The 27,722-nt window shown below is 38.3% G+C and overlaps 2 protein-coding genes and 1 long non-coding RNA gene across 4 annotated transcripts; 1 reads left to right on the top strand and 2 right to left on the bottom strand.

Annotated features, from left to right (window-relative positions):
* Positions 1-63: 63 nt before the first annotated feature.
* Positions 64-4,327, bottom strand: LOC105421306 (uncharacterized). 2 transcript variants are annotated; one of them, XR_966946.3, is made up of 4 exons: positions 3,878-4,309; positions 2,867-2,948; positions 640-951; positions 64-544 (listed from the first exon to the last, which is right to left on the bottom strand). It is a non-coding gene; the product is annotated as an uncharacterized LOC105421306 (long non-coding RNA). The 2 variants fall into 2 exon arrangements; XR_016053322.1 differs by lacking the exon at positions 2,867-2,948 and having other exon boundaries at positions 3,878-4,327.
* Positions 4,328-6,485: 2,158 nt separating this feature from the next.
* LOC148782338 (pentatricopeptide repeat-containing protein At2g20540-like) lies at positions 6,486-6,902 on the top strand. The gene has a single exon (XM_088864617.1). The coding sequence runs from the start codon at positions 6,486-6,488 to the stop codon at positions 6,900-6,902; it is 417 nt and encodes a 138-aa protein (XP_088720743.1).
* Positions 6,903-8,783: 1,881 nt separating this feature from the next.
* LOC18423356 (cytochrome c oxidase subunit 12, mitochondrial) lies at positions 8,784-24,174 on the bottom strand. Its single transcript, XM_011628229.3, has 5 exons — positions 24,103-24,174; positions 21,925-22,137; positions 21,715-21,797; positions 21,474-21,555; positions 8,784-9,151 (listed from the first exon to the last, which is right to left on the bottom strand). Exons 1-5 carry the CDS (start codon positions 24,142-24,144, stop codon positions 9,098-9,100), a joined length of 474 nt encoding a protein of 157 aa, XP_011626531.1. The 5' UTR covers positions 24,145-24,174; the 3' UTR covers positions 8,784-9,097.
* Positions 24,175-27,722: the final 3,548 nt, after the last annotated feature.

The following is a 27,722-nucleotide window of genomic DNA, read 5'->3' as shown; positions in this document are numbered from 1 at the left end:
CAACCTAATATGGGTGTCAGGAAGAAAGTACGTGGTGGTTGAGGATATGAGGTATGCCATAAATTTTGAACAGTGGACTTGTACATTCATTGTGTAAAAGATTAATGGTTCACCTTGCAGTCATGCAATTGTTACTATAGACCACTGTCACCTTCTAGTAGGTGCATTTTGCCAGTCTTTTTTCTCTATAGCTGCTTACAAGATGACTTATTCAGGTGTATTCCTACCAGTATGTAATGTCTTGACTCGATCGTATTTGGAAATTGAATCGGCACTCTACCTCCATGGGCTCAGGCAAGGTCGCCACCTCTACTGCCTCTACAAGCGCAAGCACGGGGACCTCGTCTGTTGCCTCCTTGTCCGCCTCCTCATATATTTCCTCATTTATCTCCTCCTCCTCCTCATCTACCTCCTCGACTGCATGCACCTCCTGGATGGATAGCTCTCAACATGCAGCTATTACGTGCTCTCGAATAAGGGGTTCCATATCATTTGAAGCTAGCACAAAAGTGAGGTATTGCAGCATGCGTTGTACCCTGTTAATCTACAAAGGAGACTAATATTATAAAAGATAAATGTCACATGCCATAAAAATTTAACCGTAAAATAAATCAAAAGGAGTAAACACCAGTTTATTACCATATGCTCAAGTTGTTGGGATATCTTCTCGGGATATATATTACTTCCTTTGGAAATGTAGGGCCCAAATCATCGGTCTAGACACCCTCTAGAACCATTGCATCTACTCTACGGAAGGCACCCCATCATCAGTGTCTGCTTCAACATCAACACCCCCAGCCCAATAATTTTATTGATCCTTCCATATTTGGATTTGTGTGGCTAGCTCCTGTACCCATCAAGCCACCAACCTACCATGCCACTCTCCTTGTTCCCAGCTCTTAGGATTATTTGGACTTTCTTACTTGTAGCCAAACTGACGAAGCACTCGCTCTGGTATATCAAAAATAAGAAATGAATTGCACATTCCGGAGGTGAAAGCATCATTAGATGCTTCCCAACCATCCTAATCCATTTGGCCCCTATTTAGTTCCATGATATATGGCTGCCACTAAACCTACAATTTTAAAATAATAAGCTTCATTTTATAAGTATAATGTGAAACCCACAAATAGTCATACAAATAATTAAATTTTTATGCTAGATTTATTCAATGAAATTAAAAATTGTGACAAAATACTTGTGGTTGTGCTAACCTTTTTAATATCAATGAGGTCGAGCTCTTGACTGTAGTAGGCAACATTGTGTGAAGGGCTTCTATTTTTAGTGGGATTTCTTTATCATTTCGCTCATGACTTGCCTACTCTAACCTTTCGGTCCTCACCATTAGGCAGCAGAGTAAAAAAAAACACTCAAATGTCCAACTCTACAAAATGAATTAATGACACAATATAATAAGTATATCTACCTAACAGGTTTTAGAAATGAAAATCACATAAATATATTGTGATACCGACGCACAACTATCCATGCACAATTACCTAAAAAATGTTGCCGACTCATTAAAGTGTCGATTCTTGGTGATAACAAACTTATGTAGAGAGTAGAATAAAAAAGGCACGTGCCGCAACACCCCATGCATATCGCCCCGCTCTGTCAAAATCGTCGAAGAGCTTAAGATACCTTGTGGGCACCTCGTTACCATTCAAGCCCGTAAATATTGTGCTCCCAACAAGATATACTAGAAAAGCCCTCGTGTGCCTCTCAAGCACATCATCAGTAGCATTTTTTGGCTACCATGAATTTGTCTTTCAACCAACTAAATTTGATAGTCACTAACTTATCAAAGAAACCTCCAGGAGCAGCTCCAAACCATCTATGCAAATACAAGTGATAGTGTTGATAATCCTATATATTGATGGGGTCCCTAATCACATTGAGCAGTAATATCTGCTAAACATCGTACAACATAGGCATCATCTCACCAATATGATCGTCAAAGTGTGTTGTATTGGTCTCGGGCCGCTATCTTTTCGCCATTGCAATGATTAGGCTATGGTCAACGATCCATGGGTGTTGATCTACAAGACGCAATAACCCTGCTCTAGCAACAAGGTCCTTTGTGCCGTTGTCAACACCCTAGACCATCTCCGGACATTATTCAATCTCTCATCACTATAAATATTTTTCCTCTTTTGTCAAGATTTCCAAAAGTCCTTGATAGTCATTTATGAAGATAGTGCTGATCAAGTAGGTAGGTATTTTTAAGATGTAAATTTAATTACCACTCCTTTACAAAATATTGTTGGACAAATACCGCCTTTGCAAGTATAGGAGCTCAGACTCAGCTCCTTCGTTTGTTACTGAATGCACCATAATATTTGTTTCAAACTATATAAAACTTCCTTTTTAGTATGCATATTTCATGAAGGAACTTATATTGCACTCAGATAATATGGAGAGCCATTCATATAGGTTAATTTAGCCAATTGTCATAATTTACCAATTGTCATAATATGGAGACCCATCCATATAAGACTTATATTGCAGATAATATGGAAACCCATCCATATGAGACTTATATTGCACTCAAATAATATGGAGACCCATCCATATAAGACTTATATTGCATTCAGATAATATGGAGACCCATCCATATGAGACTTATATTGCACTCAAATAATATGGAGACCCATTCATATAGGTTATTCCAGGTACTTGAATTGCATCCCTCTTACCCATACTACAGATCCATCACCATTAGAATAAACCAACTACATAAGACAAGTCATCATCATTTCTCCGCTATTATTAGCTTCATTGCCACTGGTTTTTACTTTGTATCTTTGTTTCGCCAATCGCCTAATTAAATTTCAAACAAAAACTTATATAAGAGAACAAGACTTACCATATGATTTTGGATATCCAACAATCAAAATTCATCGCTTTAAGGTGGGGCATATCATCAATGAGAAACACCAGCCACGAAACTACAACAAATACAAACCGCATACAAAGTTATAAATCACAACTATTTTTCCTTGAATGTTATATACAAATAGGACATATATATGTTTGAAGGACACAAGAATGGGTAGGGGCAAGGCTTCTAACCCTTAAAACCAACTACTTTCCCGTGCTTACCTCAACCCATCAAATTATCATTTTTATCATAAACCTCAAAGGAGATATGGACCAAATGGACTTAGAATACAATAAGTATATGAAAATATCTACCAATCAAACATTAGAAAGAACATGTGGAGATCACACTGTCACATAGTTGTTCTTTATGCCTACATTTACATATTCATACAATGGTAGTAGTGCCATAAGAAACCTATAACAATTTTATCAGGCCATTAACTCATAGAAACCTCAAATCACAATCCATGAAATTGGAGCAAACCCACTTGAACTTCATGTTCATTATATAAATAATTAACACTTTAATTAACAAAACTAAATGCAATGAAAAAAACAAAAAAAAGAATCAGGCAAACAAATCTTTTTTTTATCTTCAGATTTTTTTTTTTTTTTTTGTGATATCAACCCATTCTATGGGATAGCAAAGGCAACTCACAACAAAATTAATAGGACAAACTAAACAAACAAAATAAAGTCATTGAAACCATATCCCATTCATTACTAATAATCAATAAAAATCGAAAGGTAAAGTGAATGAAACAATAAGAAAAAACCCTTCATTCAATATCCATTCGATTAAATATTCATTTCAGTTTACTCCCATCACTAAGAGTATGAAATCAAACAATTTCATTTGAAAACACCAAAACCCTAGTATCACAGCAACAAAAAACTGAAAAAACCACAAATGATAAAGGAAAAAAAAAAAAATTTATGCCAAAACCGTCATAGATAGAGTGAGAAAGTGGGAAAAAATGGAGTCAACGCTTACTTGATTCAGAGGGTGGGAAATGCAATCCAATCAGAATTGAAGTAAAAAATTGGGGGTTTTAAGACTAAATATTGTTACGATGTTGGGATTTACAAATCAGAACTAAAATCGTCTTCTTCTTTGTGATGGAGATACATATGTCTTTGGCGATGGGGAGAGAGAGGCCAGGGGAGAGGGGGGAGTTACAGAGGCAAAGCAAGGTAGACGGAGAGAGATTTAGAGAGAGAGAAAAGGAAGGAAATTTATAGAAAATTGGGTGTTTTAAAGTCTAAAGATTGGTCTGATGGGCAAACTTGACAAAATATGAGAAATGTTGGGGCCAATCCAAAGTTAAAAAATAGGACTGGACCCCAACTTCGCAAAAAAAAGAAAAAAACATCGGGGTTACCAAGCTAATAAAAAACATCGGGGTTACCAAGCTAGCATAGGCTTGAAAATAAACAGGGATCCATCTTTCTAAGTAATAATGACTTATTTTTTAGCCTTTCCGGTATATACCCCGTCCAAATTGAATAGAAACTATCTAATTTTTAGACGCAAGTTCTAAGCGCTAAAAAACTCAAATTTCAAATCCTTTTGAATAATCATCAAGTGGTTTCTAAAATTTTAAATTAAAAAGAAATGAAAGTTAGTAGAAGTAAATTACGCTCCTTAGGGAGCATAGTATAGGTGTGTCCGTCAACAAATTAGGAGAAGAAACAAAGTTTGGGGCGGCTCTTCTGTTGCACCCAGTGCTCTCGTCCGGTTCGACTCGAGAATCGCAATGGACGGATCGAATTGGCGAAAAAAACGGGAATCGTCCGGTTCTAGAGAGAACCAGACGATTCTATACAGTGACTCGCCGATTCACTGTACGGAATCGGCGAGTCCGAACAGTGAATCGGCGAGTCCCGTACGGAATATATATATATATATATATATATATATATATATATATATATATATATATATATATATATATATATATATATATATATATATATATATATTTTTTTTTTTTTTTTTTTTTTTTTTGTAATCCATGATAGATTTTTTTGTAATACTTGATCGATTTTTTTGTAATCCATGATCGAATTTTTTGTTTTTTTTTTTTTTTTGTAACCCATGATAGAATTTTTTGTAATACTACATGATCGAAATGTTTGTTTTTTTTTTTGAAATCCATGATCGAATATTTTGTTTTTTGCTTTTTTTGTGACCCATGATAGAGTTTTTTGTAATCCATGATCGAATTTTTTGTAATCCATGATCGAATTGTTTTTTTCTTTTTTTGTAATCCGCGATTGAATTTTTTGTTTTTTGTTTGTTTGTTTTTTTTTGTAATCCATGATCGAATTTTATGTAATCCATGATCGAATTTTATGTAATCCATGATCGAATTTTTTGTAATCCATGATTGAATTTTTTGAAAATTTGTGATTTATTTTTTTTAATCCATGATCGAATTTTTTTTTGTAATCCATGATAGAATTTTTTGAAAATTTGTGATTTTTTTTTTTAATCCATGATCGAATTTTTTTTTGTAATCCATGATAGAATTTTTTGAAAATTTGTGATTTTTTTTTTTTAATCCATGATCGATTTTTTTGAAAATTTGTTTTTTTTTTTTTAATCCGTATTATTCAAAGAGAAAATGAGAGAGATGATGATTATGAGGCCACCCTATCCCAGCCATATTATTCACATATCGAGTCCCAACAGCAACAGTGTAGGGATGAGCACGATAGTGCAGGTGAGCATGAAGGATGGACAATCTTCGGGGATTTTAGATTGGGAACACAACAAAACATTAACACTCAGGGATTTGGAAATAGTCAGATGCCTGCTAATATCGATGATTCGTTTTTAGATCGAATCAATGAATTGTTAAACGAATTCAATCAATGGCACCAACGTGACCAAGAAGAACAATAACGTCGTCTATCATTTTATTTTTAGATCATATGTTACTAATATTATGCTTTATTGTAGTCCATGTATGTTGATATACTTATTCCATGATAATTCTATGTTTATCCTTTTGTGTGATGTAAATAAAATGCTGAATGGCGGTTCATGCAGGGAAAGAACATATCAATATTCGCATATTCATTCAAAAACATGAAAATTTTTAATGGAGTACCCTCATTTCTTATTGAATTCCTAAAAAACAATATTTATAATGAATTTTAATAATTTTTTCGGATTTTTTTTAAACTTTATTTTGACCGATTCACCCGATTCCTGATCCGGATCGCCGATTCGCCGATCCAGATCTGTTTTTTGGAAGCCCGATCCTGGTCACCGATCCGTTTTTTAAACAGTCATGAGCACATGCGCTGCTATACCCACTCTCCCTCTAGGCAGCGCTATCCATGCGCAGGTCATTAAATCTGGGTTTCAGGCCCACACGTTGGTGAGCAACTCTGTTTTGACCATGTTTGCTAAGTGCGGCGAAATCAATGAAGCAGAGGCAGTTTTCAATGGGATTTCACTCAAAGACGGGGTTTTCCTGGTCGTCCTTGATTATGGGGCTTGCTGAGAATTGCCAAGAGCACAGGGCCTTAGCGGTCTTTCATTCTATGCTGAGCAAGGGACAAAAGCCTGATCGTGTACATATTTGGGTATTATGACAGCGTGCAATAGGGCTTGTTTAGTAGATGAGGGATTTATGTATTTGGAGATGATGAAAAGTGATCCTTTGACAAAGCCAGGAGCCGAGCATTATGCATGCATTGTGGGTTTGTTGGGCAGGTTGGGTCGTGGAAAGGAGGCAGTCCAGGTGATAGAAGATGCAGGCATTGGTGGGGAGTCAGTGGTTTGGGGGGTGTTATTGGGGGCTTGTAAGGAGAGTGGGGATTTGGAGGTGGGTGAGACGGCTATGAAGAGGCTCAAGGAGTTGAAACCCGAGGATGCTGCTACATATCTGGCTGCACTTTCAATGTATGGAGGAGTGGGGCAATGGGAGGAGGTGGCCAAAGTGAGAGACGAGATGAGGGGTGTGGGCTTGAGGGGGAGAGCAAGCTGGAGCAGGTTTTGTGCATGAATGATGAAAATGTTGCAGTCCTTTGGGATGCCCCCAAGAATTATATATGCATGGCAAGTACTGGAAAGTTTCTAGCAAGAAAGGAAATAGCAAGGGCCTGTTCTTAGCAATGGGTAACACACATCTGGTTTGCGTGAGGAATGTTTAGGGTTGGATAAAAAGCAAGATGAATTACCCATTTGGAAATGTGGAAGTCGAGGATGGGATCGATTGGTTACTTTGTTACTACACGAGATGTTCGAGTCCCACCCCTCTGAACTCATCTAAAAGGCAGTTCAAAAAATCAAACCCAGCCGACTTTTGAAAGAAAGAACAGAATGCACTCAATTACAATCTGACCATTTCCCTCCATGGCAAAATGTACACAAATACAATTGACCATTTTTTCAAAGAAAAAAGAAATAATTGACCATTTGTATGCTGTGTTTAGTTTTGAAACTATAATATACAATTAACCAGGGTGAAAAAGTCTCTCTCTCTCTCTCAATGGAACCCAAAAATCTTCACAAAAATTTAAAGATAGATATTGAATACAATAGTTCCTTGATAGACTGGGTGATCTAATTCCCCATCTCCTACTCTGTAGCTAGACAAGACAAAAGACATGGATAGACAAATTTGAATTAAAAACAGCGGCAAAATGAAGTGACCAAACCTGCTATATATCCTCAAGGACATTTTGCTGGTAACAACATACAGAAACAAATTGGGAAAAAAATCAACATATGTCACATTTTGGATTCAAGTGTGCCCATATCCAAAAGATTTTTACTACATTACTTCTTTGTCACCTTTCCCTTGCAATATTCTAATTTCTAAGATAAATTTATGTTTGATCCCCGACTTAGTTTCTCTGCAAGAAACTCCCAGAGGGTTTCACCCTAACAAGTAAACTCCATCTTCAGATAAATTTTGATCGATTCCAGGGAACTTTCTTTCTGTGCTGTACTACTCCATTGGATTACATTAGCAGTCTCCCTCATGATGATTTAGTTACGAGACGAAAAAAGACATTGGACACCAGGGTTTATAGCTGCCTCATGTGCACTACAAATTTGACATGGTCCGGAGAATGATAATATGGCATTACCAATTTCATCTCTAGGTAGACCACCCACACTGTCGGTCCAGGGTTTCCTCTTGGAACCATTTTAGTTCAAGAATATATAACTAGGGACATCACATTTTTCAAGAGCCAGGCCACCATTCCCACACGTAAATTGCCACAGAAATTCCATTAGAAGAAAGGGCATAATAACCCAAGATTGGACTGAGGAGATGCCATCTATTATGAAATGGAGATCATTACAAATATCGCAAGGCATTCAAGTTAAAAGTTGCACATTCGAGTTCGTACATTCGAGTTCGTCGAGAACCAACACATGTTCATTTGGAAGATACAGTAGCCAAACAAAAGATGTGGTGCTCAATGCTTTGAAATTACATAAAGCAGAAAGTTAGAAGCAGCAATATTAAAAATAAACAAATCAACAAGACCAGAAATACAGACCAATGTATAAAAATATGAGGTTGAATGGGAAGTTGACTAAACTTGAGGACTAGAAAATACCATATCAAAACACAATTAATATCCCTCATCTGAAATAGCAGAAATAAATCAAAAAATAATTTAAACTGAATAGAAAACAAATGCAGCACGATAAACACCAGCCATGTCTGGATTCAGAATCTAAAGCGTGTATCTGATTGCTGTTGCATGGAGCTACTCAGATCATATAGAAAACAAAAGAAGTACATAACAAACCAAAGTAGATTTGGCATCAGAAGTTTAAAGCATGAATCGACATGTAAGACTGCACTAAGATACTCATGCAGAATATCAATTTCAACAAGCACGACCCAATAAGCGAAGTTCTCATGTAAGATCAATGTTAATCTTATTATGGGCCCATGCTCCAATAAACGAAAAAAAGCCATGATAAAAATAGCAACTTCAGACGAGAGAAAATAGCAGCTGCCATAACACTGCAGCAATACAATCCCCAAAACTCTATATCATTTAGCAATGGGGCCAAAGAAGTAACAAGGCAGCAACAACAGCCAAAATTTTTATTAAACAAATTATTCACGAGAAGGGTCCCACATTATCCGCTGTCTGAACAAATTTGTCCTCTCTCAGTTTCTGAATAATCTAAGAGGAAAATATTGCACCCCATGGCATCATGACAAATGCCTCAAAGAGGTCCCGGAAATGCTCCATTTTCTCTTTGCTCATTCCATCTGTCAATCTGCAAGCATATGGAGGAATGCACCATCAGTGGAGTGTCTCAAATGATTTTTTAATACAAATATAGACTACCAATTTTTTTTTGCAAGGGAATATCTCAGAGGAGTTCACCAACACAAATAGAAAGAAACATAGAAAAAATCTTATAATAAACTTCATAGCTTTGTCCATTAATAGATTGTCAAAAGAATCGGATAGATATGATCTATGAAACTTCCAAATTACTACAAGAACATACAGGTTTTAGAAGGAACCAGAAAAACTGAAGACATAAAATGCCTGAAATGCATCCAACGCTTTAGATATGGTCCATACAAAACCATGCCAAAACAGGGCAGAGGCACATTCTGGTATTATAATTCAGATTCAAGAAGTCAAAACTTAGAAATGAAATGAGAACAATTTACATAGTAATCCTCCTCAAGACGCAACAAGATCATCATCATCATCGTCATCAGAGCCTTTTTCCAACTTTTGGGGGTCAGCTACACGAATCCTGATCTACCATTCTACTCTATCTAAAGGGTATGTGGCCATAAATCCCCATATCTTTTCTCACAACTTCCAACCATGTCCCTTACCATTTTTAAGCCTTCCACTTGAACCAATTCGTACCTCCTAACAAGTGTTGTACTAGGTCTATGCTGCACATGGCCAGCCCACCTAAATGTACTTTCTCTCATCTTATCACCAATTGGAGCCACACCCGAGTTCTCCTGAATGTATTCATTTCGAATTCGATCCCTACTTGTCTTGCCACTCATCCATCTCAACATCGTCATGTCAACAACACTCATCCTATGGGTATGTTGTTTCTTGACCGTCCAGCATTCCGCCCCATAAAGCACACTTGTCCTATAGAGGCTTCCCTTCAACTTCATCAATATGCAGCGATCACATAAAACTCCGGTTGCACATCTCCATTTCACTCACCCAGCACTAATTTTGTATGCGACATCTTCCTCAATCTCTCTATTTTCCTGAATTATCGAACCAAGATATTAAAAATGCGCTCTTTTTGGTATTTTCTGGCTATCAATTTTAACTATTTCCTCATCTCTACTCTTATTATACTAAGCTAGCATTCTACATACTTTGTCTTAATCCGGCTAATTTTAAAACCTTTAGATTCTAAAGCATCCATCCAAAGTTCTACCTTTGTGTTGACACTGCTTCGGGCTCATTGATCAATACTATATTGTCCATGACCATCATACACCATGGTACCTCATCTTGTAGGTGCCTAGTTTAGTCAAGAAGCAACAAGATATGGACCATAAAGGTCAGGTAAGATTATGAATGCCTATCTTAGTTAGGATTTTGCAGAACTAGGTGCTTCATCAAGGAATTCTTTAATAGGGAGTTTCAGTACATGGGGAGTCTGGATTCAGGAAGCCCCTGAGATTTTTCAGCACGGGAACATGGTTGTTGTAAACTTAGCCAACAGGTTATGAGTGAAAGAGATTAAAGTTCAAGACCCAAGTTTCCTGGGGAGCCATATAATAGAAGCAGATACAACTGGATTTTGCCCACATCACTTGACTCATTGAGATAACCTGGCCATCCTTTTTGTAAATTTTTGGCTAGCCTGTAGTAGTTTTTCTGTACGGGTGTGACAGGCCCTCCGAGGAGCATCTCTTCTATATCTTTAGATGATTTCAAATGGTATTCACTAAACCAGACAAAAAATGAAACTTCCTATCTAATATATGGGAAACTCACCACAGAAGCAACTGTGGAGAAAGTCATCAAGCCAAGACTAGTTTTGTAGAGTGGTCTAGCCATGTCCTAAGCATTTCTAGCGGACTTTTTTGTGATAATTTACTGGTTAAATTCTGATCAAGCTTTAACAGTCAGGACCACCCGGACACTTCAATCGTGGTCCTAAAACAAAACATCTGAACAAGTTTATTCCATAAGTCAACTTTTAAGCCCTTTTTTTACAGAGACATGGGATGTGTCTGACATAATTATTATTGCCTTTCAGGGTTTAGGTCCCCTGACTAAACCTATTCACTTTACCATGGAACACTTCCTAGTGAGCGGGAGAATGTTGCATAAACATTGCTCCATTTCTAGAAACTTGATAACATAGTTCTTTTAAAAAGTAATTCCTATCACATACGTTCAAAAACATAGAACTTTTACAATCATACTTCTTAGATATTGCCTAATCCTGCAATTGCCTTACCATTTAGTAGGAATCACAACCCATCAGATTTTTAACCATTGTGATGATGGACACTAACTTATGAGGTAGAAAGAAAAAATTCTTCGGAAGTAGAACTAATGTTTCAGAGTATGACTTAGGAATCTGGTTTTATTCATGTGAGGAAAAGAGATAAGAGGGAAAAAAAAACATATGCACAAGAATAGAAACAAAAGAGTAAAGGAAGATTGGTTTTCTAACCCCCCTTAAGTTTGTTTGAGACTTTTTGTCCAGCATAAAACTCAAAAAGCTTGGATTTGTGAAATTCATGAGAGATTGAAAAATTTTAAAAGTTCGACAAATCATCCCAAACTTCACTTTTTTTTTTTTATTGGATTGACTGTGAACAGTAAAGAGAGGATCTAAAACAATATTTTGGGTGATCTTGAGCCTCTGGTATACATCCAAAACATCAAGGATAGAAGATCAGGCATCAAAGGCTGGTAAAATATCTTCGTATTTTCTGTCTTTCAAAAGGTATTCTACAGGTCCTAATGGTAGGGGGGATTCAGGATGGATATATGGTTACCTTTTGCCCAGTTGAAATTGATAAGAATACTGCATTTTGTAATCATCCTTGTCAACGCCTTTTCCCAACTAACTGGGGTCGGCTGCAGCATTTTGTAATAAAGATACAAAAACATGGGGATCAATAGATTTAAGAAACACCTTGCCGGCAATGTGGGAGGTGTTTCCCCATGCAAGGAAGTTCCAAGTGAGGAGAAAAAAGGAAACGGGTGGCAAGGGAGGCAAGTATAGCAGAGTAGAGTTCCAGGGTGAATATTCTTTGCTATAATGAGGACAAAGGTGACGAAGGGATAATTGAAATGGTTTCCCCTCGAAATGCTAAAGCTAGGACAAGAGGGTCCCATATGAAGGGGATAATGGATGCCTTTTTCCCCCAAATTCTGAGGCTACAATAGAGAAGCGACAAAACAAGAAGTTCAAGAAGGTAGATCGAGCCCAAGTAAATCAGTATGTATTACTTTGTGGATGTATCAGGCAGGTATTGCTTTCAATGCAACTCGCTCGATGGAATGGTGGAGGTAATCGGCGAATTTCTGGGTCAGTGTTGAAGGACCCAATGCCAAATAAGCCCGTAGAAATGTGCAAATGCAATGTGGGGTCTCAATAACGATAAATACATGCACTAGTAAGAGAAGTATGAGTTTGATGAGCATGATGGTGAATTGTCCTTTAGGAATAGTGTTTTGAGGTCTATTGAAGCATTTGATGATATTCATGCTACCATTTTAGCTTTTTTTTTTAACTAACAATTGTATTGTGAAGGTAGGGAAGGAGCATGTCATTCAAAGTTGTAATATACAATGTTGCATCTATTTGGATGCTAATAATTTGTTGTGCAAAGAGTGCCCTCATTGGATACCATGTTCAACATATTGCACAGATCTCATGCTTGAGGCTATCGGCAACAATGCCACACGTAAAGAGACAATTAACAAGGCTGAGGTCATGATAATATTACTCTATAATCAAACCTTTATCATTAGCATAAGAGGAGTAAGGCCTAGGGTCACAAGATTCGCCACCTCTTTCCTAAGTCTAGAAAGCATATTGGATAAGAGAAACCAATTGAGATCACTTAAAAAGAGTGATCTAGATGCACGTGGTACAAGCATGCTAAGGCAAGAAACATGTGATATAATTTTGTGTTTTTGGAATAGGGTGGTGTACTCAAGTAAAGCATTTCTACCCAGTTAAAGCATTTCTACTCTATTAAAATTTTATGATCAATTGATAGTGAAGTGATGCTTGTTGTGTTCTTTATATGATACACTAGATGGAGCTAAAGAGATAGCAGAAGCTTTGGCCAATGATGAGAGCATTTATGGCCAAATAAAGGAGATTATAGAGAGTATGACGGCAGCACACCGGTTCATGCTTGTCAATCCCCAGAGCCGTATGGAGGTGGGTTTCAAAGGAAACAGGGAGCTTCTGAATCTCTTTTCTTCCTTAGCTGGCCTGGGTCCATCCTCTATCAAAGGGTCCATCCCTCCCCATTAGACCGCTCTTTGAGGCATTCACCCAGAATAGCCTCTCTTCTCTACTCCTCCTCTTCTTCATGAAGATTGTCTCATGGAATATCAGAGGCCTGGGTCATCCTTCAAAAAGGAAGGCCATCAAGGACCTGTCTTCCAAACAATGTCCTTCCATCTTGGCCATCACTGAAACAAAGAGCCCAGAGCCCTCCCTACTCCAAGTTCTTCAGGTATGGGGTAGACGACCTTGCCAGTGGGTAGCTCTACCCACGGAAGGTGCTTTAGGGGTAATCTAGGTTATTTGGGAACCCACCGAGCACACACTAAAATCCTCGCATATCAGGGTTTTTTCCGTCACCCTAATACTGTCCAGGCTTTTTGATGGCCTGGAGTGGAATCTCTCTACCGTTTATGGCCCCTGCTCTGCGGCCTGTAGACCGCGCCTTTGGTCCGAATTGGACTATGTCACTTCTCTCCCTTATCCTATCTGGTGCCTGGGTGGGGATTTTAATATCACAAGGTGGTCCCACGAACGTAACTCTACTTCTCATATCTCTCAAGATATGGTGGGGTTTTCTGACTTTATAACAAGGAACGACCTGCTAGATATCCCGCTCCAAGGAAACAAGTTTACCTGGTCCAGTCACTCTTCCCAACCTTCACTTTCCAAACTAGACAGGTTTCTGTTTTCCCTTGACTGGGAAGAAAAGTTCCCAAGCTCTCATGCTGTGGCCCTGCCTAAACCGGTCTCAGACCATTGCCCCATCCTCTTGTCTACCTTAGCTGTCAATAGGGGCCCTAAACCCTTCAGATTCAAATTGGCTTGGATGGAAGAGAAGTCTCTCTCCTTTCTAATACCTATCTGGTGGAACTCTTTCTCTACCCAGGTCAATGGTAGCGCAAGGTTCAGACTTCAATCGAAAATTCAACTCCTCAAAGTCTCTCTTAAGTCCCGGAGATTGTCTGTTTCGAGGAACTTCTCTCAAATCAAGTCTAATCTCCTTAAGACATTACAAGAACTGGATAGCCTCGAAGAATCCCGTCCCTTGTCCTCTCCTGAAGCTGAGCTCAGAACCCAAACAAAACTTAATTATCTCTCCACTCTGAACAAAGAAGAGATTTATTGGTATCAGAGGTCAAGGGTCAACTGGCTAACTATCGCAGGACAGATAATACAATCTCGACCATCAAAGTTAATAACTATTATCTAGAACAGCCAACAGAGATTCAATCCGCTATCATCAACTACTTCCAGAACCTTGATACTGCCCCTACCAGTCTTAGACCTTCCATGGCTGACTTAGATTTCTTGAACCTTTCGTATGAATAGGCAATTATGTTAGAACCCCCATTCCTCGAAGAGGATTTCTTAAAGCTCTGCTTGACCTAGCTAAAGACAAAGCTCTTAGGCCTAATGAGTTTCCTGTAGCCCCCTTTAAGACCTTTTGGGAAACTTTTTGATTGGATTTTTTAAGCTTCTTCGATGAGTTTTTTCAGCGTGGTATTCTCAACAAATCCATCAATGTCACTTTCATTGCCATGGTTCGTAAGGTCGAAGGGCCTGAGGAGCTTAAGGACTTCCCTCCCATAAGTTTGCTCAACTTAACTTATAAAATTCTCTCTAAGGTTCTGGTCTCTAGACTCCAGTAGGTTCTTCCATCGGTCATCTCCCCCTCACAGTCGGCTTTTATTAAAAGTAGACAGATCCTTGATGGGCATTGATAGCTAACGAATGCATCCACTCGAGGCACCTAGCTAAAAACCTGGTCTCATATTTAAAATTGACTGGGAAAAAGCCTATGGCCATGTTAACTTGTTGATTCTAAATGAGAAATGGCTTGAATGGGCTTTCGAAACCGGCGGCACCAGTGGATGAGGGGGTGCTTTTCCGGATCCTTATCAACGGTACATCCAAAGGGTACTTCCAGTCTTCGAGAGGCCAGCGCCAAGGGGACCCTCTCTTCCCTTTTCTTTTTGCCATCTCGACTGAGGTCTTTAGCCGATCTTGAAGTCGGCTTTACCAAGCTAGTCTTCTCTCAGGCTTTAGCTCCTCGAGAAGAGGGTCCACTGTGTCGCATCTGCAATACGTAGACGACACCTTGGTTTTCCTTGATGCCTCCCCCTCTGAGGTGGAAAACCTCATAATTTACCTCAAATGTTTTCAATTGGCCACTGGACCCAAAGTAAATATGGAGAAATAAAAAGTGATGTGTATTGTTATCATCACCAACCAAATTAGAGACCTTATTCCAGAGTGGGAATGCAAAGTGGAGGACCTCCCAACTTCATACTTGGGCATTCCTCTAGGCCTCGAAAAACCTAAAAAGAGCCACTGGTCCCATGTTATAAACAAGGTGGAGAGAAGGTTGGCTGGTTGGAAAGGGAGGTACCCGTTACAAGCAGGTAGAACTACCCTAACCAATGCACCAGTATACATGATATCTCTTTTTCAAATGCTGGCCTCGGTGGCTAACAGCCTTGACCAGCTCATGAGGAACTTCCTCTGGTCAGGACAAGCTGAAAAAACAAAGTTTCATCTTATCTCCTGGGACAAGGTACTCTTACCCAAAAACCGGGGGGGGGGAGCTGGGAATTAGAAACTTGAGAAAACATAACCTCGCCCTCTTAGGGAAATGGTGGTGGTGTTTGGCCACCCAAACTGAATCCCTATGGGCTCAGGTACTACAGAATAAGTATAATATTCTAGTCCACAAATGGGTCCCAGAGACCAAACCTTGGTCTAATGCTTCAGGGGTGTGGAGGTCCTTAACGGACTCACTTGAGTTATTCAGGAAACACATTAGACTGTGCCCAAGAGAAGGCACTAGAGTGCGATTCTAGACTGACCTATGGATAGGTCATGCCCCCTTAAGGGAATGCTATCCATCCCTGATCTCAATCGCGGTGAATAGAGAGGCTACTGTAGAGGACGAGTTCAGCTTGGAAGGAGGAAGAAGACGATGGCATCCCTCTTTTAGAAGGAACCTTTCAGAGGGGGAATCTAATCAATTCCTCTCACTCTCGTCACTGCTCTACAAAACCTTTATCCCTTTCTAGGGAAGGGACAAGTTGGTGTGGTCCCTTGTTCCATTAGGGGATTTTACAGTGGCCTCCTTCAACTAAAAGCTCATCCAACCCCCTACTTTCCCTTTCAACCCAACCTCGATTCTTTCTCAGGTATGGAAGACTATTGCACGTCCAAAGGTGCAAACCTTCAACTAGATCGCAGGTTCCATCAAGGTTCTCACTATGGATCACCTACAAAGGAAAGGAATTCCTATTCCCAATAGGTGCATCATGTGCTTGAGCCAAGAGGAATCAAATAACCATATGTTTCTGCATTGTAATGTGGCCCATGATCTATGGAGTCTACTACTACAACTGTTCGGGGTGCATTGGGTAATACCTCAAACTGTTATGGACCTCTTCGTTTTGAACTTGGATGCGCACTGGCGGAAGGCGAGTAGAATCCTATGGAAAGCAACAGTGGCAGCAACTATTTGGACCATTTGGAAAGAAAGAAATGCCCAAATTTTTTGGGGACAGGTTCACCCTGGCCCCTCGATTTTTTTTAAGGTTACATCCTTGGTTACCTTCTGGGCGTCAAACCATCTCTGATTCAACGGTATCCCTATGGGCGCCTTCCTCCCGAATTGGGAGCATATTCTCCTCCACAATCCGAAGAAAAACAAAGTTAAACCTGCATAGAAACCTCCTCCCCAAGGAGCTATCAAACTAAATTTTGACGGCTGCTCTTTAGACAACCCAGGCCACACAGGTGCAAGAGGGGTTTTTAGAGATCACCATCAAAACATTCGCTTCTTCTACTCTGAATACCTCGTCATCCAAGATTCGCAGTTTGCCGAATCTATGGCCCTCCTTAAAGGCAAACAAAGTTTTGATCGGTCATGAGGGCAGTCTCTTTCAGTGGAGGGTGACGCTAGAAACATTATCTCTTGGGCTTCCAGGACAACCTCTCCCCCTTGGTATCTTGTGCCCATTTATCATGAGATTGAGCATCTTTGCAGGGATACGCCAGTCTTATGGATGAATATCTCAAGGACGTCGAACGGGCTCATCGATCTGCTAGCTAAGGACAGAGCCATGGCCCATGTTGAAGAATAGGCCCTACCGCAGCTAGTTCTTTGGGTCGGGCACTAAGCACGCACTCTACTTTTTTGCTTTACTTTCCTTTTGTATCTTCTTTGTACATTTACAAATTATTGTGCAAGGGGATAATCTTATAACCCCATTTTATATAGGGTCGGATGACCTATTCTTTTTACCAGGAGTCTCAATACTAAGGTACTCTTGGATTAACCTTCATCTCTTGTATTCTTCTTTTTTCAATACAAAAGTTAACAGTTATCAAAAAAACAAAAAGGAGATTATAGAGAGAAAATGGATAGGCAGCTGCATCGGCCATTGCATGTAGTTGGGTACTATTTAAACCCGGGTTTTATACTGACCAAGATATTGAGACGAAGAACACAATGATGGAGGGCTTTAGTGAGGATCATGATAAGCTAGTTCCTGATAAAGATATCTAGGATAAAATATCGGCGAAGGCATTAAATTTGGGAAGGAAATGGTGGTGAGACCAAGGACCAAATCATTGGGAAGGAAATGGAAGCGAAACAAAAGACAATATCTAATATAATTAATCTATCAATATGATTCATTTCTTTCCTATTTCAACTTGCATAATTCATACTTTTATATAACATTATAGAAAACAAATTATAGACTTATATTGATTGTATATAATTTGTTAGAGCCAACATGAGAGTAGTGCTCCAAACTTACAAGGATGACCATCTGGTTATTGAGGTTAACATGCAGCTCATCTGGTTTTGATCGCAATTGGAGTTCATTTGAGATGCTAAGTTGGCAATTTGTATTTAGCAAAGAGTATAATCATTTATATTTCTTAATTCATATCAATATTGCTATATTTGTAGTCAATTATTAGTGTATTACTATTAATTAGTTTAAAATAATATTCTTATATTAAGTTATAGTTATTAAACTCCATAAGTATACTATTAATCTTTTATAGATTTACAGTAATACTTAGTTCTCTGAAGTCTAAATTCAGCTCATGCATTTTCCTACCGGTGTATACAAAGGAAAAGAACATACTTGAGCAAAAGAGGCTCAGTGATTTACTCTTTGTCAAGTATGACAAAAGGCTAAAAGAGCATGTCAATGAGCATGAGAAGAGGGATTCCATTGCATCCAAAGACATGGATGATGCCAGTAAGTGCTTGGATGTAGACCCTGGGAATAAAGAAGTCTTCCCTGTTAGGGGTTTGACTTGGGATATGGTTGAGGAGGCTTCAAGAAAGTTTTCAATCTTAGAGGAGGAGGACTATTAGGAAGTTGAGGTGGGCCATTATATTAAAATGATGATTCTAAAAATAATTGCCCAGAATTGGACGGCGATCACCGAAAAGAAGCCCATGATAACAAAGAAAATGGAGATTGAAGCCTGAATTCTTCTTAAATTTCTTTTGCATCTTTTTTGTAATTTCTTCTTAAATTTGACTATATCGCGGTTTGGAACTTCAGACTTTGGATTTTCAATTATATCTATAAACTATGGAACTGTGGTTATTTATTTGAGTACCTTATGGTAATGTTGTAAAACACGGAGTCAGCCACCTAGGCAGCCATGGGTCTTGGCTGCCTAAGCAACTCTTGCTCACCTAGGTGCAAGCCTCATGATTGGGGCACCCCAAGGGGCGCGGGATATGGGATGGGTTGTTTATGTGGCACAAGGAGGTTTGCTTTCTTATAACCTACTCCTTTCCCATAATTCACTTCATTTGAAATGGGTCCTCTCACATTCACACCTTTGATCCTAGTGTCTGATTCCTTTGAACCTCCAGTCTTACTCCTTTACCATTGCTCTGCATCTCCATCCCCATACAGTTTTCTTATGGCAGGGCCTAATTCATAATTCCTCTCTTCTCCCCTTCCTCATTGAGCTCAATACTTCTGTTTGAATGAATATGTGCCTTGCCTCAGTTTCTGTTCATTGCTCATCATCCAGCCCCCTTGGTTCTACTGCTCTTTGATATTCAAGTTGGTGTTCCGGCCTTATTAGAAAAATAAGGGCTCCATTTTCATCTACCCTTGTCGCCCAATGTCATTCCCCACCACCCAATGTCCAGCTTCAAATTTGTTGCCAATTGGCAACCAACATTCATTCCTCAATCTGTTGATAGTTGGCCCAATTTCCTCCACATAATCGTTTCCTGGCTCTTTCTTAGTCATAGGATCATTTCTTCAGACGTTCATCTCAGCTTCTTTTAGTCAGTGGAAGAGAGCCTCGTCCTCCATGACATGTGTCCGAGGCAGTAGTGGCCTTCTCCGATCCTCACAGATTGCATTTACCTTCATTTATTCGAATTCAAATTTTAATTTTAATTTGAATTAATATGAGATACTTTCATGATTTGAAGGACTCGCAGATGCTTTTGGAGTCAGTTGGCATCCGCTGATCTGGCCTCTGTAGGGTAATGTGATTGCAAACCCCTAAATTAATGCATACCATCTATTTGTTGCCATGCGGCCTAGCCACTACATCATAATCTTCCTGGCCAGTATCATTGTTCATCGTCTGTCTGAGTTCCCTCCATCCATGGGTTCCTCATCATGTTCCTTCTTTTCCAGCCACCTGGACAGTTGTTGAGTCGACAACTACCCAGGCTTCATCTTCTTCCACCTTGGTATCAACCGCCATCTTTGCACTGTTTGCTCATTATTCGGAACCACCAATCAACATTTGTCCCTATAGCTTATGCTTTCTCCTCTGTGAACTAGATCTTGTCCTCATTGCCATCAACCACCACAAAAACATTATTCAGATGCTGTCAAGTTTCAGTAGACTCCTGCAGCCGCACAACATCAAAGCATTCCCCCACAATGGTCTCCAAATCTATTGTAACCGAATCTGGATTAGATCTTTCCAATAGTCCCAAAGATTTCATACATCCGCGTATGTAGAGGAATCTCCTTGATTCTCATCCAGGATAGCTTTGGCTTTACCAATGAAGTCTCCATTTAGGGCTTCGAACGGGCTAGTGTAAGAAGATCTATGCACAGAATAAAATGCCTTTATGTTTCTGATTGTAGAAAATTCACCAGAAAAGTATGCGCTCTTAATGACAGACATGCACAAGTAAAAACTAAAAAGCCACCATAAGCATGCACAGAAATGTAGCCTCAAAATAAAGAAGTGTATTTGAATTTCAATGAGACGAGGAGGAATCATATATGGAGAGCCCAGATAGATAATGAATAAATCCTTCAATATGCTTCCTTTAATAAGTGATAAAACTTCCAAACTTGTCCAACCATACAGCAAGTTACTTTCAGTAATTACACAAATCTGCAACTTTGGTGCAATTGTTCTATGGCTTTGGTCTTCTAGTCCAGTGCTGTTTTTCTTTAAATGGTTACAGTTCTTCCTATCCCATGTTTAGTTATACAAAGTTATTTGGTACAAGAGCCAGATAAGTTTAGCTCATAGCATTTATGCCATGCATTTCTTCTGCTTTGCAATAAAGGAGCATCACGAAAAAACTTAATTTTGTTGGTCCAATTGACCTCTATAGAAAGTAGATGCTAATAGAAATTTGCTTCGTTAACAAAGAGTCTAATCGATGAGCATAAGACATAAATAAAAATTAAATAAAAAGAAAAATAAATGTTTGGTCATTGTATTAAGTGAACTACAAGAAGTACTACACTACGAAACACCACTAAGCATTTCAACCTCAATCATAAACAGTGTCCACAAAGTATGCTTCTCGTTCATGGTTACAATACAAATGACTATTCATCCATCCAAATTAAAAAAACTCAACCGGAGCAGCTCAAGAATGATCTAGATACTGCATTTCAACAAAAACAGAACCATGAGATGAGGCATCTCACATGCATGAATATAAGCCACTATATTTGATAATATTCCTAGAAAAAGATCATGAGAATACATTTGCATCCAATGCTAAATATTAATGTCACCATAATACACTAAGAAAGATCTCATTGATGATATGAATAATAGATTTTCTAATAGCTATGAATAAGAAAATAAAGCATACCCATTCACCGGGGCAAAGCGAGCGATAGTACTTAGCAAACTTATCACATTCGTTGGCACCTTCCCCTTTTGCTGCTATGCACCTGATAATGCAAGAGTGGTTGCTACTAGTGAATAATGTCTGATCTTGACTCAAGAAGACATACTTGGCCAACTTCACAGCACTAGCTTATAATGGTAAAATCAGGAGATGAGACCAAAATCATATAATCACTACTTGTTGACAGAAAACCATAAACCACCTGTGATACTCGATATAACGAGTAAAGCAATGCCTTGTTTGATTTGTTGTAGGGAAACGGAAATCTGCTGGAGCTGTTTCAATCTGAAAGATAAACGTTATTTGATAAGTGGAACTTAAATATAAATGTTAAATTTTACACATATAAGAGCTTAAGTGCCAGAGAATATGATTGAATTTTCAAAAATATTTGATCGATGTCTATCAAAACCTTGATGACTGGTGGCTGTTCGGTATCCTCTTGCTCCCCAGATTCTTCTTGTTCTTGCTCCTCAGATTCTTGTTGCTCAGGGGCTCCACTGCTTTCCTCCGCAGCAGCAGTTTCAATGTTGTTTTCTTCACTCACTTCTTCAGGTGCATCTGTTTGATTTTCATCAACACTTGCTTCTGATGAAACTTCTTTTTCCTGTTGTTCCTCTTTCTCCTACAGTATGAATTGCAAGTGTGCTCATAAATTTCAGTTCAACTCAATATGCATACATTGAGTGGTAAAATTTTGCAAGGATCTGTTTGCAAGCCAATATAATGTGTGTGCTAGTATTACAAATAACCATGAAGAAGACGAAAAGAAGAACATCTGAACTATTCATACAGCATACAGGTTCTGAAAATTAATCATGAAGGCCAGAAACATGCATGCTAGAATTATTTGACATAGACCAATTTTCCAGGGTGGTTTCATAAGGAACACTTCATGCCTTTTGAAACTGCTGGTGGTATTAAACTATTAATACCATTTCTCCAGGTTTCTTCTGCACTCTTTGTAGTATAACTTGATGTATACTCACTAATGCTCCAAATATGGCCGCCTATAGCATCTAAGTACGAATCTCCTTCTACATAAAAGGGGTGGTTTACACTGCTCCAACCATAGTTTACATGCAATTAGACTTTGATGGAAGTAGCATGGGGGCATGGCATTTTAAAATTTAAAGACAAGACACATTTGGAGAAAATCAAGGGAGTAATCTTTTTTATTGTGTGGTGATTCTTAGTTTTGTTGATTTCATAATCCGTCTGGTATGCAACTTATCAGCAAAGATTACAGAATAACTCAAATAATTAGAATACTGCAGATGAATTGTATGCATACAGATTATATTACATGGATCATAAAGGCAACAAAGCCGTTAGGGATGGTGTGGCCATCTAGAATGAAAAGGCTTTCTAAGAGATTGTTTTGCTGGCCGTAACTCCTAAGAACCACATGTAATGTTTTGATTATTTACCGCAATTCTTTTTCAACTTATCCAAAAAAATTGGAAAAGGTCTCAACAATTACATGCTAAAGGCTAACGCATCTAAAGCATATGTCATAGATTAGTAGCAGTACATCCTAAGTGAATTTTGAAAACCAGAGAGGACAAAAGTTGCGCATTTACACTACACAGATTACTCATTTAGTGTCCTAAGAAAATGATCCGCAGCTTACATTTTCAAACAAAAGCAACACATTCCCATCAGCATGACATCAGCTAGTGCCAATCATTAAAAAAATAAATGAAAAAAAGAAAAAAAACGATTGTGGCATTTTTTCCCACTATTCCTAATTCTATCAAATAGGTTTCTGCAATAAAACCTGACAATACCTTGTATTTATCCATATTAAAAATGATAATTTTCAAGCATGAAAACCCAAAGGCTTATGAGACCTAGAGCACCAAACTGCCAGTAAGTTAAGTGATAAAGGGAATTAGTAAAGGGCACCTGTACGTACTCGTAAAGGAATGGAATTAAGTGAAAAATGACCACTATCATTGATCAGTCATGCAGGTAATTGGCAGAGAGCTTCTGCATTGCAATTGCATGAAATTGAATCCAAAATAAAGAATGAATTTCTTTCCAAAAAAAAAAGCCAGTCATCCCTAGATTGTTCACCTCAGATGAGGCCAGCACCTTCAACCAGGCTATCTTTATTCGACAACTAAAAAAAGCCGTTTTCTCTGGTACCCATGCGTTGCTGAAATGGAAATGCAGGCTATGGAAGGACAAATTCCCACAAGAAAAGTTCCACATCAGTTAATGGATCGACATTGTAACTTTGACCCAGATGCTTGATTCCCATTAAGAGCATCAATCATTAGCAAATTCAAGAATGGATTTTTACAACAGGAAATTCCCCTGAGTAAAATTCGTAGATCTCCAACAACCGTTGTGAATAGCTTCTACTTGTAAAATATCAATGCCACAAAAAGGGAAAAAAAAATAAAAACAAAAAATCAAAGCTTTGGATCGAGTGTCAGTGCCCAAAAGGATCATATGCTAAATAAACAAATCCTCGAGCATGAACATCTCATACAAAAGCTTGGCAGAAGAATCGGAGATCGCCATAATGCTTGACGAGCTATGCAGAAGAGACAGAGAGAGGGGAAAGGGGAAAAGGGTAAACCTCAGTCATGGTGGCGGCCGTCTCTTTCTCCACTTTGGCCATTGTCGACGGGGACTCGAAAGCTTAGCGTTCTCCTCTCTTCGTTCTACAGCGACCAAACTTATGCGAAAGAGCAGAGGATATGGAATCCCAAAAGCCAAGAAAACCTACTCCGCAGTCACATGTGAAGACTCTTTTACCGAGTTTATTTCACGTTCGGGTTCCTGTGACGCGACGCGGCTGGAGAGAGAGCGCACGCAATTGGCGCATACCGTTCTTGAAGCCCACCTCTTCGCCCTCCCACCAAATGACACATATGCATAAGACTCGTGCGTTTATCATGGTCTGGCGGAACCAAATTGTACAACTGGTCACTTCACTAAAACTCCAAGGGATTTGTGTAAAACATTTTTTCAGTCACAAAGTTCGAGAAAGATTTCTTTTTGGAATCTTGGGTCTACTTGATGACACTGTTACAAGAACCTATTTTGCAACTTAAGAGAAAAAAATTGTTGTGACATCTATTTACCAAAGATAAATGGTCTCTTTATAGACAATCCTTATATCAATTATCTAAAAATGGGACTTCAACTAATAATTTTTTAGATTTAACATCCGCGCATTCAATCCTGGAGTGGAATTTGATTATGGCACCATGTAAATCTCGACCTCCATTTTCTTTAAACTATATCTATATCGATAGTATATAAAGCACCATGTGGTTTGTAGATGACGTGGGCCTAAAGAAATTGTTAGGAGGTTAAGAGCATGGTTCAGTGTAAATATTGTAAAAAAACACCATGTGGTTCGTGGACCACATGGCCGAAAGAAAATTGTTAGGAGTTTAGGAGCTCGGTGAATAATACAAAAACATCAAACTTTATCATATAAGCCGATAATACGACATAACATAACATACAAACTTCAAATGATCTTATGCTCCATTAGGAACACGTTACTTAGGCGAGAAATCATTTATAAGATTTTTAAAAGCTTGGAAATTAATTGTGCCTATGAACAACACCTATGTGTGAATTAAACTAGATCACTAAATGAGAATGGGGTTGGGTCATGATGGCACCAGGGGTGCCCCAAGTAAAGTCTAGGCTTCTATTCTCACCTAACACATTAAACAACCATTAACGATTTCAAAAAACACGTCGGAGCTCGTCATCCCCTCTGAATTACCCAAAAAAAAAAAAACAATGTAGATCACTAAATTTTAGCTCTTTAAAACACTTAATAGTCCTCTGATATAAGATATTCAAAATATAAGATAATTATATAGTATGCTCCGATAGAAGTATGTCATACAATTTTCTCATCCAACAACTTCTCACCTTTGTACCATTTTTTGTAACACCACGTATGCACATAGTATAATAATTACTATAGGAAAAAGTTTATATAAATGCGATGTTCTTTCTTCTTTTCTTTTTTGTTTTGACAATGTTCCATAATTTATTAAGGAGAAAGAATTACAAGGAATTCATACAATAAAAACATTCGAAATTACCAAAGTCTGCAAAACAACACCTTTTTTAGCCAACCTCGTTACCCTTCCTATACACATGTTGAAAAGTCACATTCATGACACGCACCAAATCCATGATCTCTATCCACCTGATCGCAATTTCCCTGAGAATCTTGTTATAAGGTTACACTAATTAATAACATTCAAAGAATCCCCATTGACAATGCATGAAAATTGAATACAACGTTCCTTGATGATTTTCAAACATTGAAGCACCGCTTCATTAGTAGTTGTAATTCAACATGGGCCTACAAAGCAAAATATCGTCTATCGGACTATCATTACAATTCATCTTGATGCACTCACCAAAGGAGCCACCCAATGCCCTATGGGTCTCAATTTAAGCACCCTTTGCTCCATAAAGTTAATAATATTCACTTCTAAATCAACTTTAAAAACATTGAAACTTCCTTTGTAACCAAGTACCGGCTCCATAAGGTATGCAATGTCCTCTTTTGAATCACTAAATTGTCAAAGATAATCCCCTTCAAAAATCCTCATATTCCTTTCAAGACAGACCTCTCGTAAGTGTGCAATTGTTCCAATCTGGAAAATCATACTCTCTATTAGTGAAAATCGATGGAGCACGTGACCAACTCGAGATCAGAGAAGAGATGCCATGAAGCTGATAATTGCATAACCTAGATTTTTCTTGCCCTTTTGAGATAGCGTAGAGAAGTTATTTTTAATTACAGATGAAGCTCTGTGTTTCTTTCTTCTCGTTGCTTTCTTCCTCTCTCTGGCTTCCTATTTTATAGGAAGAAGAAAATGGCTTAATGGTTATCTTTCCAACAGGTCTTTGAGAAAAGCGTCTTCCCTGATCTTAGGAATATTCATCCAATGTTTATATAGTTGTTACTTCATGTGAACGTTGAATGTGATAACCATAGGATTCCTCCCACAATTGTAGGCAAAGTCACGCTAGGCCTTATGGCCATACATGTTAATATCTCCCACTTGGCCATGATGGCCGAGCGTAATAATAAGTCACATGCATACTCCCACTTTTGAGTATGACCTTTAAGAAAATTTATTGTCATGAGGTTTTTTCACGCTTTCACCGATATGCCTCTCATGACAAATGTCCATCATGAGGATTTCACTATAATACGGATTTGTCACTCATGAAAATTGACTAACTTAAATATTTTTAAGTCTTATTAAGGTAGTGTGCTTAGACAGTAGCTCAACACTTAGACCCTTTATCAATGGATCAGCGATCATATCTGATGAAGGCAAGTAACTAACGGTTATGTCACCTTTCTCAACTACATCCTTAATGTAGTGATATTGAACATCTATATGTCTTCCTTTGGAGTTATTTGCTCCACTTTGAATTAATTTAATTGCAACTTGATTATCACAGAATATTTGGATCGGTCTATCGACTATTTACAGCTTCAACTTATTTATGAAGCGCTTTATCCAGATGGTAAAAGTACAAACAGTGCTACATATAATGTATTCTGCTTCTTGTGTGTACCTAGCTACACACCCTTATTTTTTGCTAGATCAAGAAACAGCTACCCCTCCAAAGAGGAAAATATGTCATGAGGAGGATTTACTATCATCCTTATCCCCAGCAAAACCTTTATCTGAACATCCTACAACTTCAAGCTTATCTGCTTGAAAATACAATTTTAGATGCTTTGTTCCTTTAATGTACCTCAGAATTCTTTTTACTGTTTTTCAATGAGTTATGCATGGATTACTTTGATATCTACTAACAAGGCATACGACATAACTCAAATCTGGTCTTGTACATCTTACTGCATATACCAAGCTACCAATAGCTTATGCATAGGGAATATTAGGCTTTTCTTTGCCTTCTACGAGACAATCCTTCCTAAACAACTTTACTCTCTTTTCAACTGGAGTAGATAATGGTTACAATTTTCTATTTAAAATATTTTAAGAACAGAGTCAATATATCTCTCTTGGCTTAAGCACGACATATTTGATTTTCTATCTATAGTTATTTTTATGCCTAGGACATAAGATGCTTCTCTCATATCTTTCATCTCAAATCGAGAAGAAATTCATGACTTAGTTTTATCAATCATTTTTAAGTCATTTTCAGCTATCATGATATCATATACATATAATG

The sequence above is a fragment of the Amborella trichopoda genome, chromosome 4 (assembly GCF_054954075.1).
Source record: "Amborella trichopoda isolate Santa Cruz 75 chromosome 4, AtrichopodaSantaCruz75HAP2 v2.0, whole genome shotgun sequence".
Classification (NCBI taxonomy): Eukaryota; Viridiplantae; Streptophyta; class Magnoliopsida; order Amborellales; family Amborellaceae; genus Amborella; species Amborella trichopoda.
Note: the sequence above shows the minus strand (reverse complement) of the source record. Positions and strands in the feature narration are given on the sequence as shown.

Bases quoted from the DNA above. Each gene is read 5' to 3' on its own strand.
- LOC148782338 (XM_088864617.1), top strand. From the start codon at position 6,486: ATGACAGCGTGCAATAGGGCTTGTTTAGTAGATGAGGGATTTATGTAT.
- LOC18423356 (XM_011628229.3), bottom strand. From the start codon at position 24,144: ATGGCCAAAGTGGAGAAAGAGACGGCCGCCACCATGACTGAG. The intron at 22,138-24,102 runs GTTTACCCTTTT...TTCATACTGTAG, and splicing joins CGGCCGCCACCATGACTGAG to GAGAAAGAGGAACAACAGGA. The intron at 9,152-21,473 runs GTATGCTTTATT...ATATGCTTGCAG, and splicing joins CGCTTTGCCCCGGTGAATGG to ATTGACAGATGGAATGAGCA.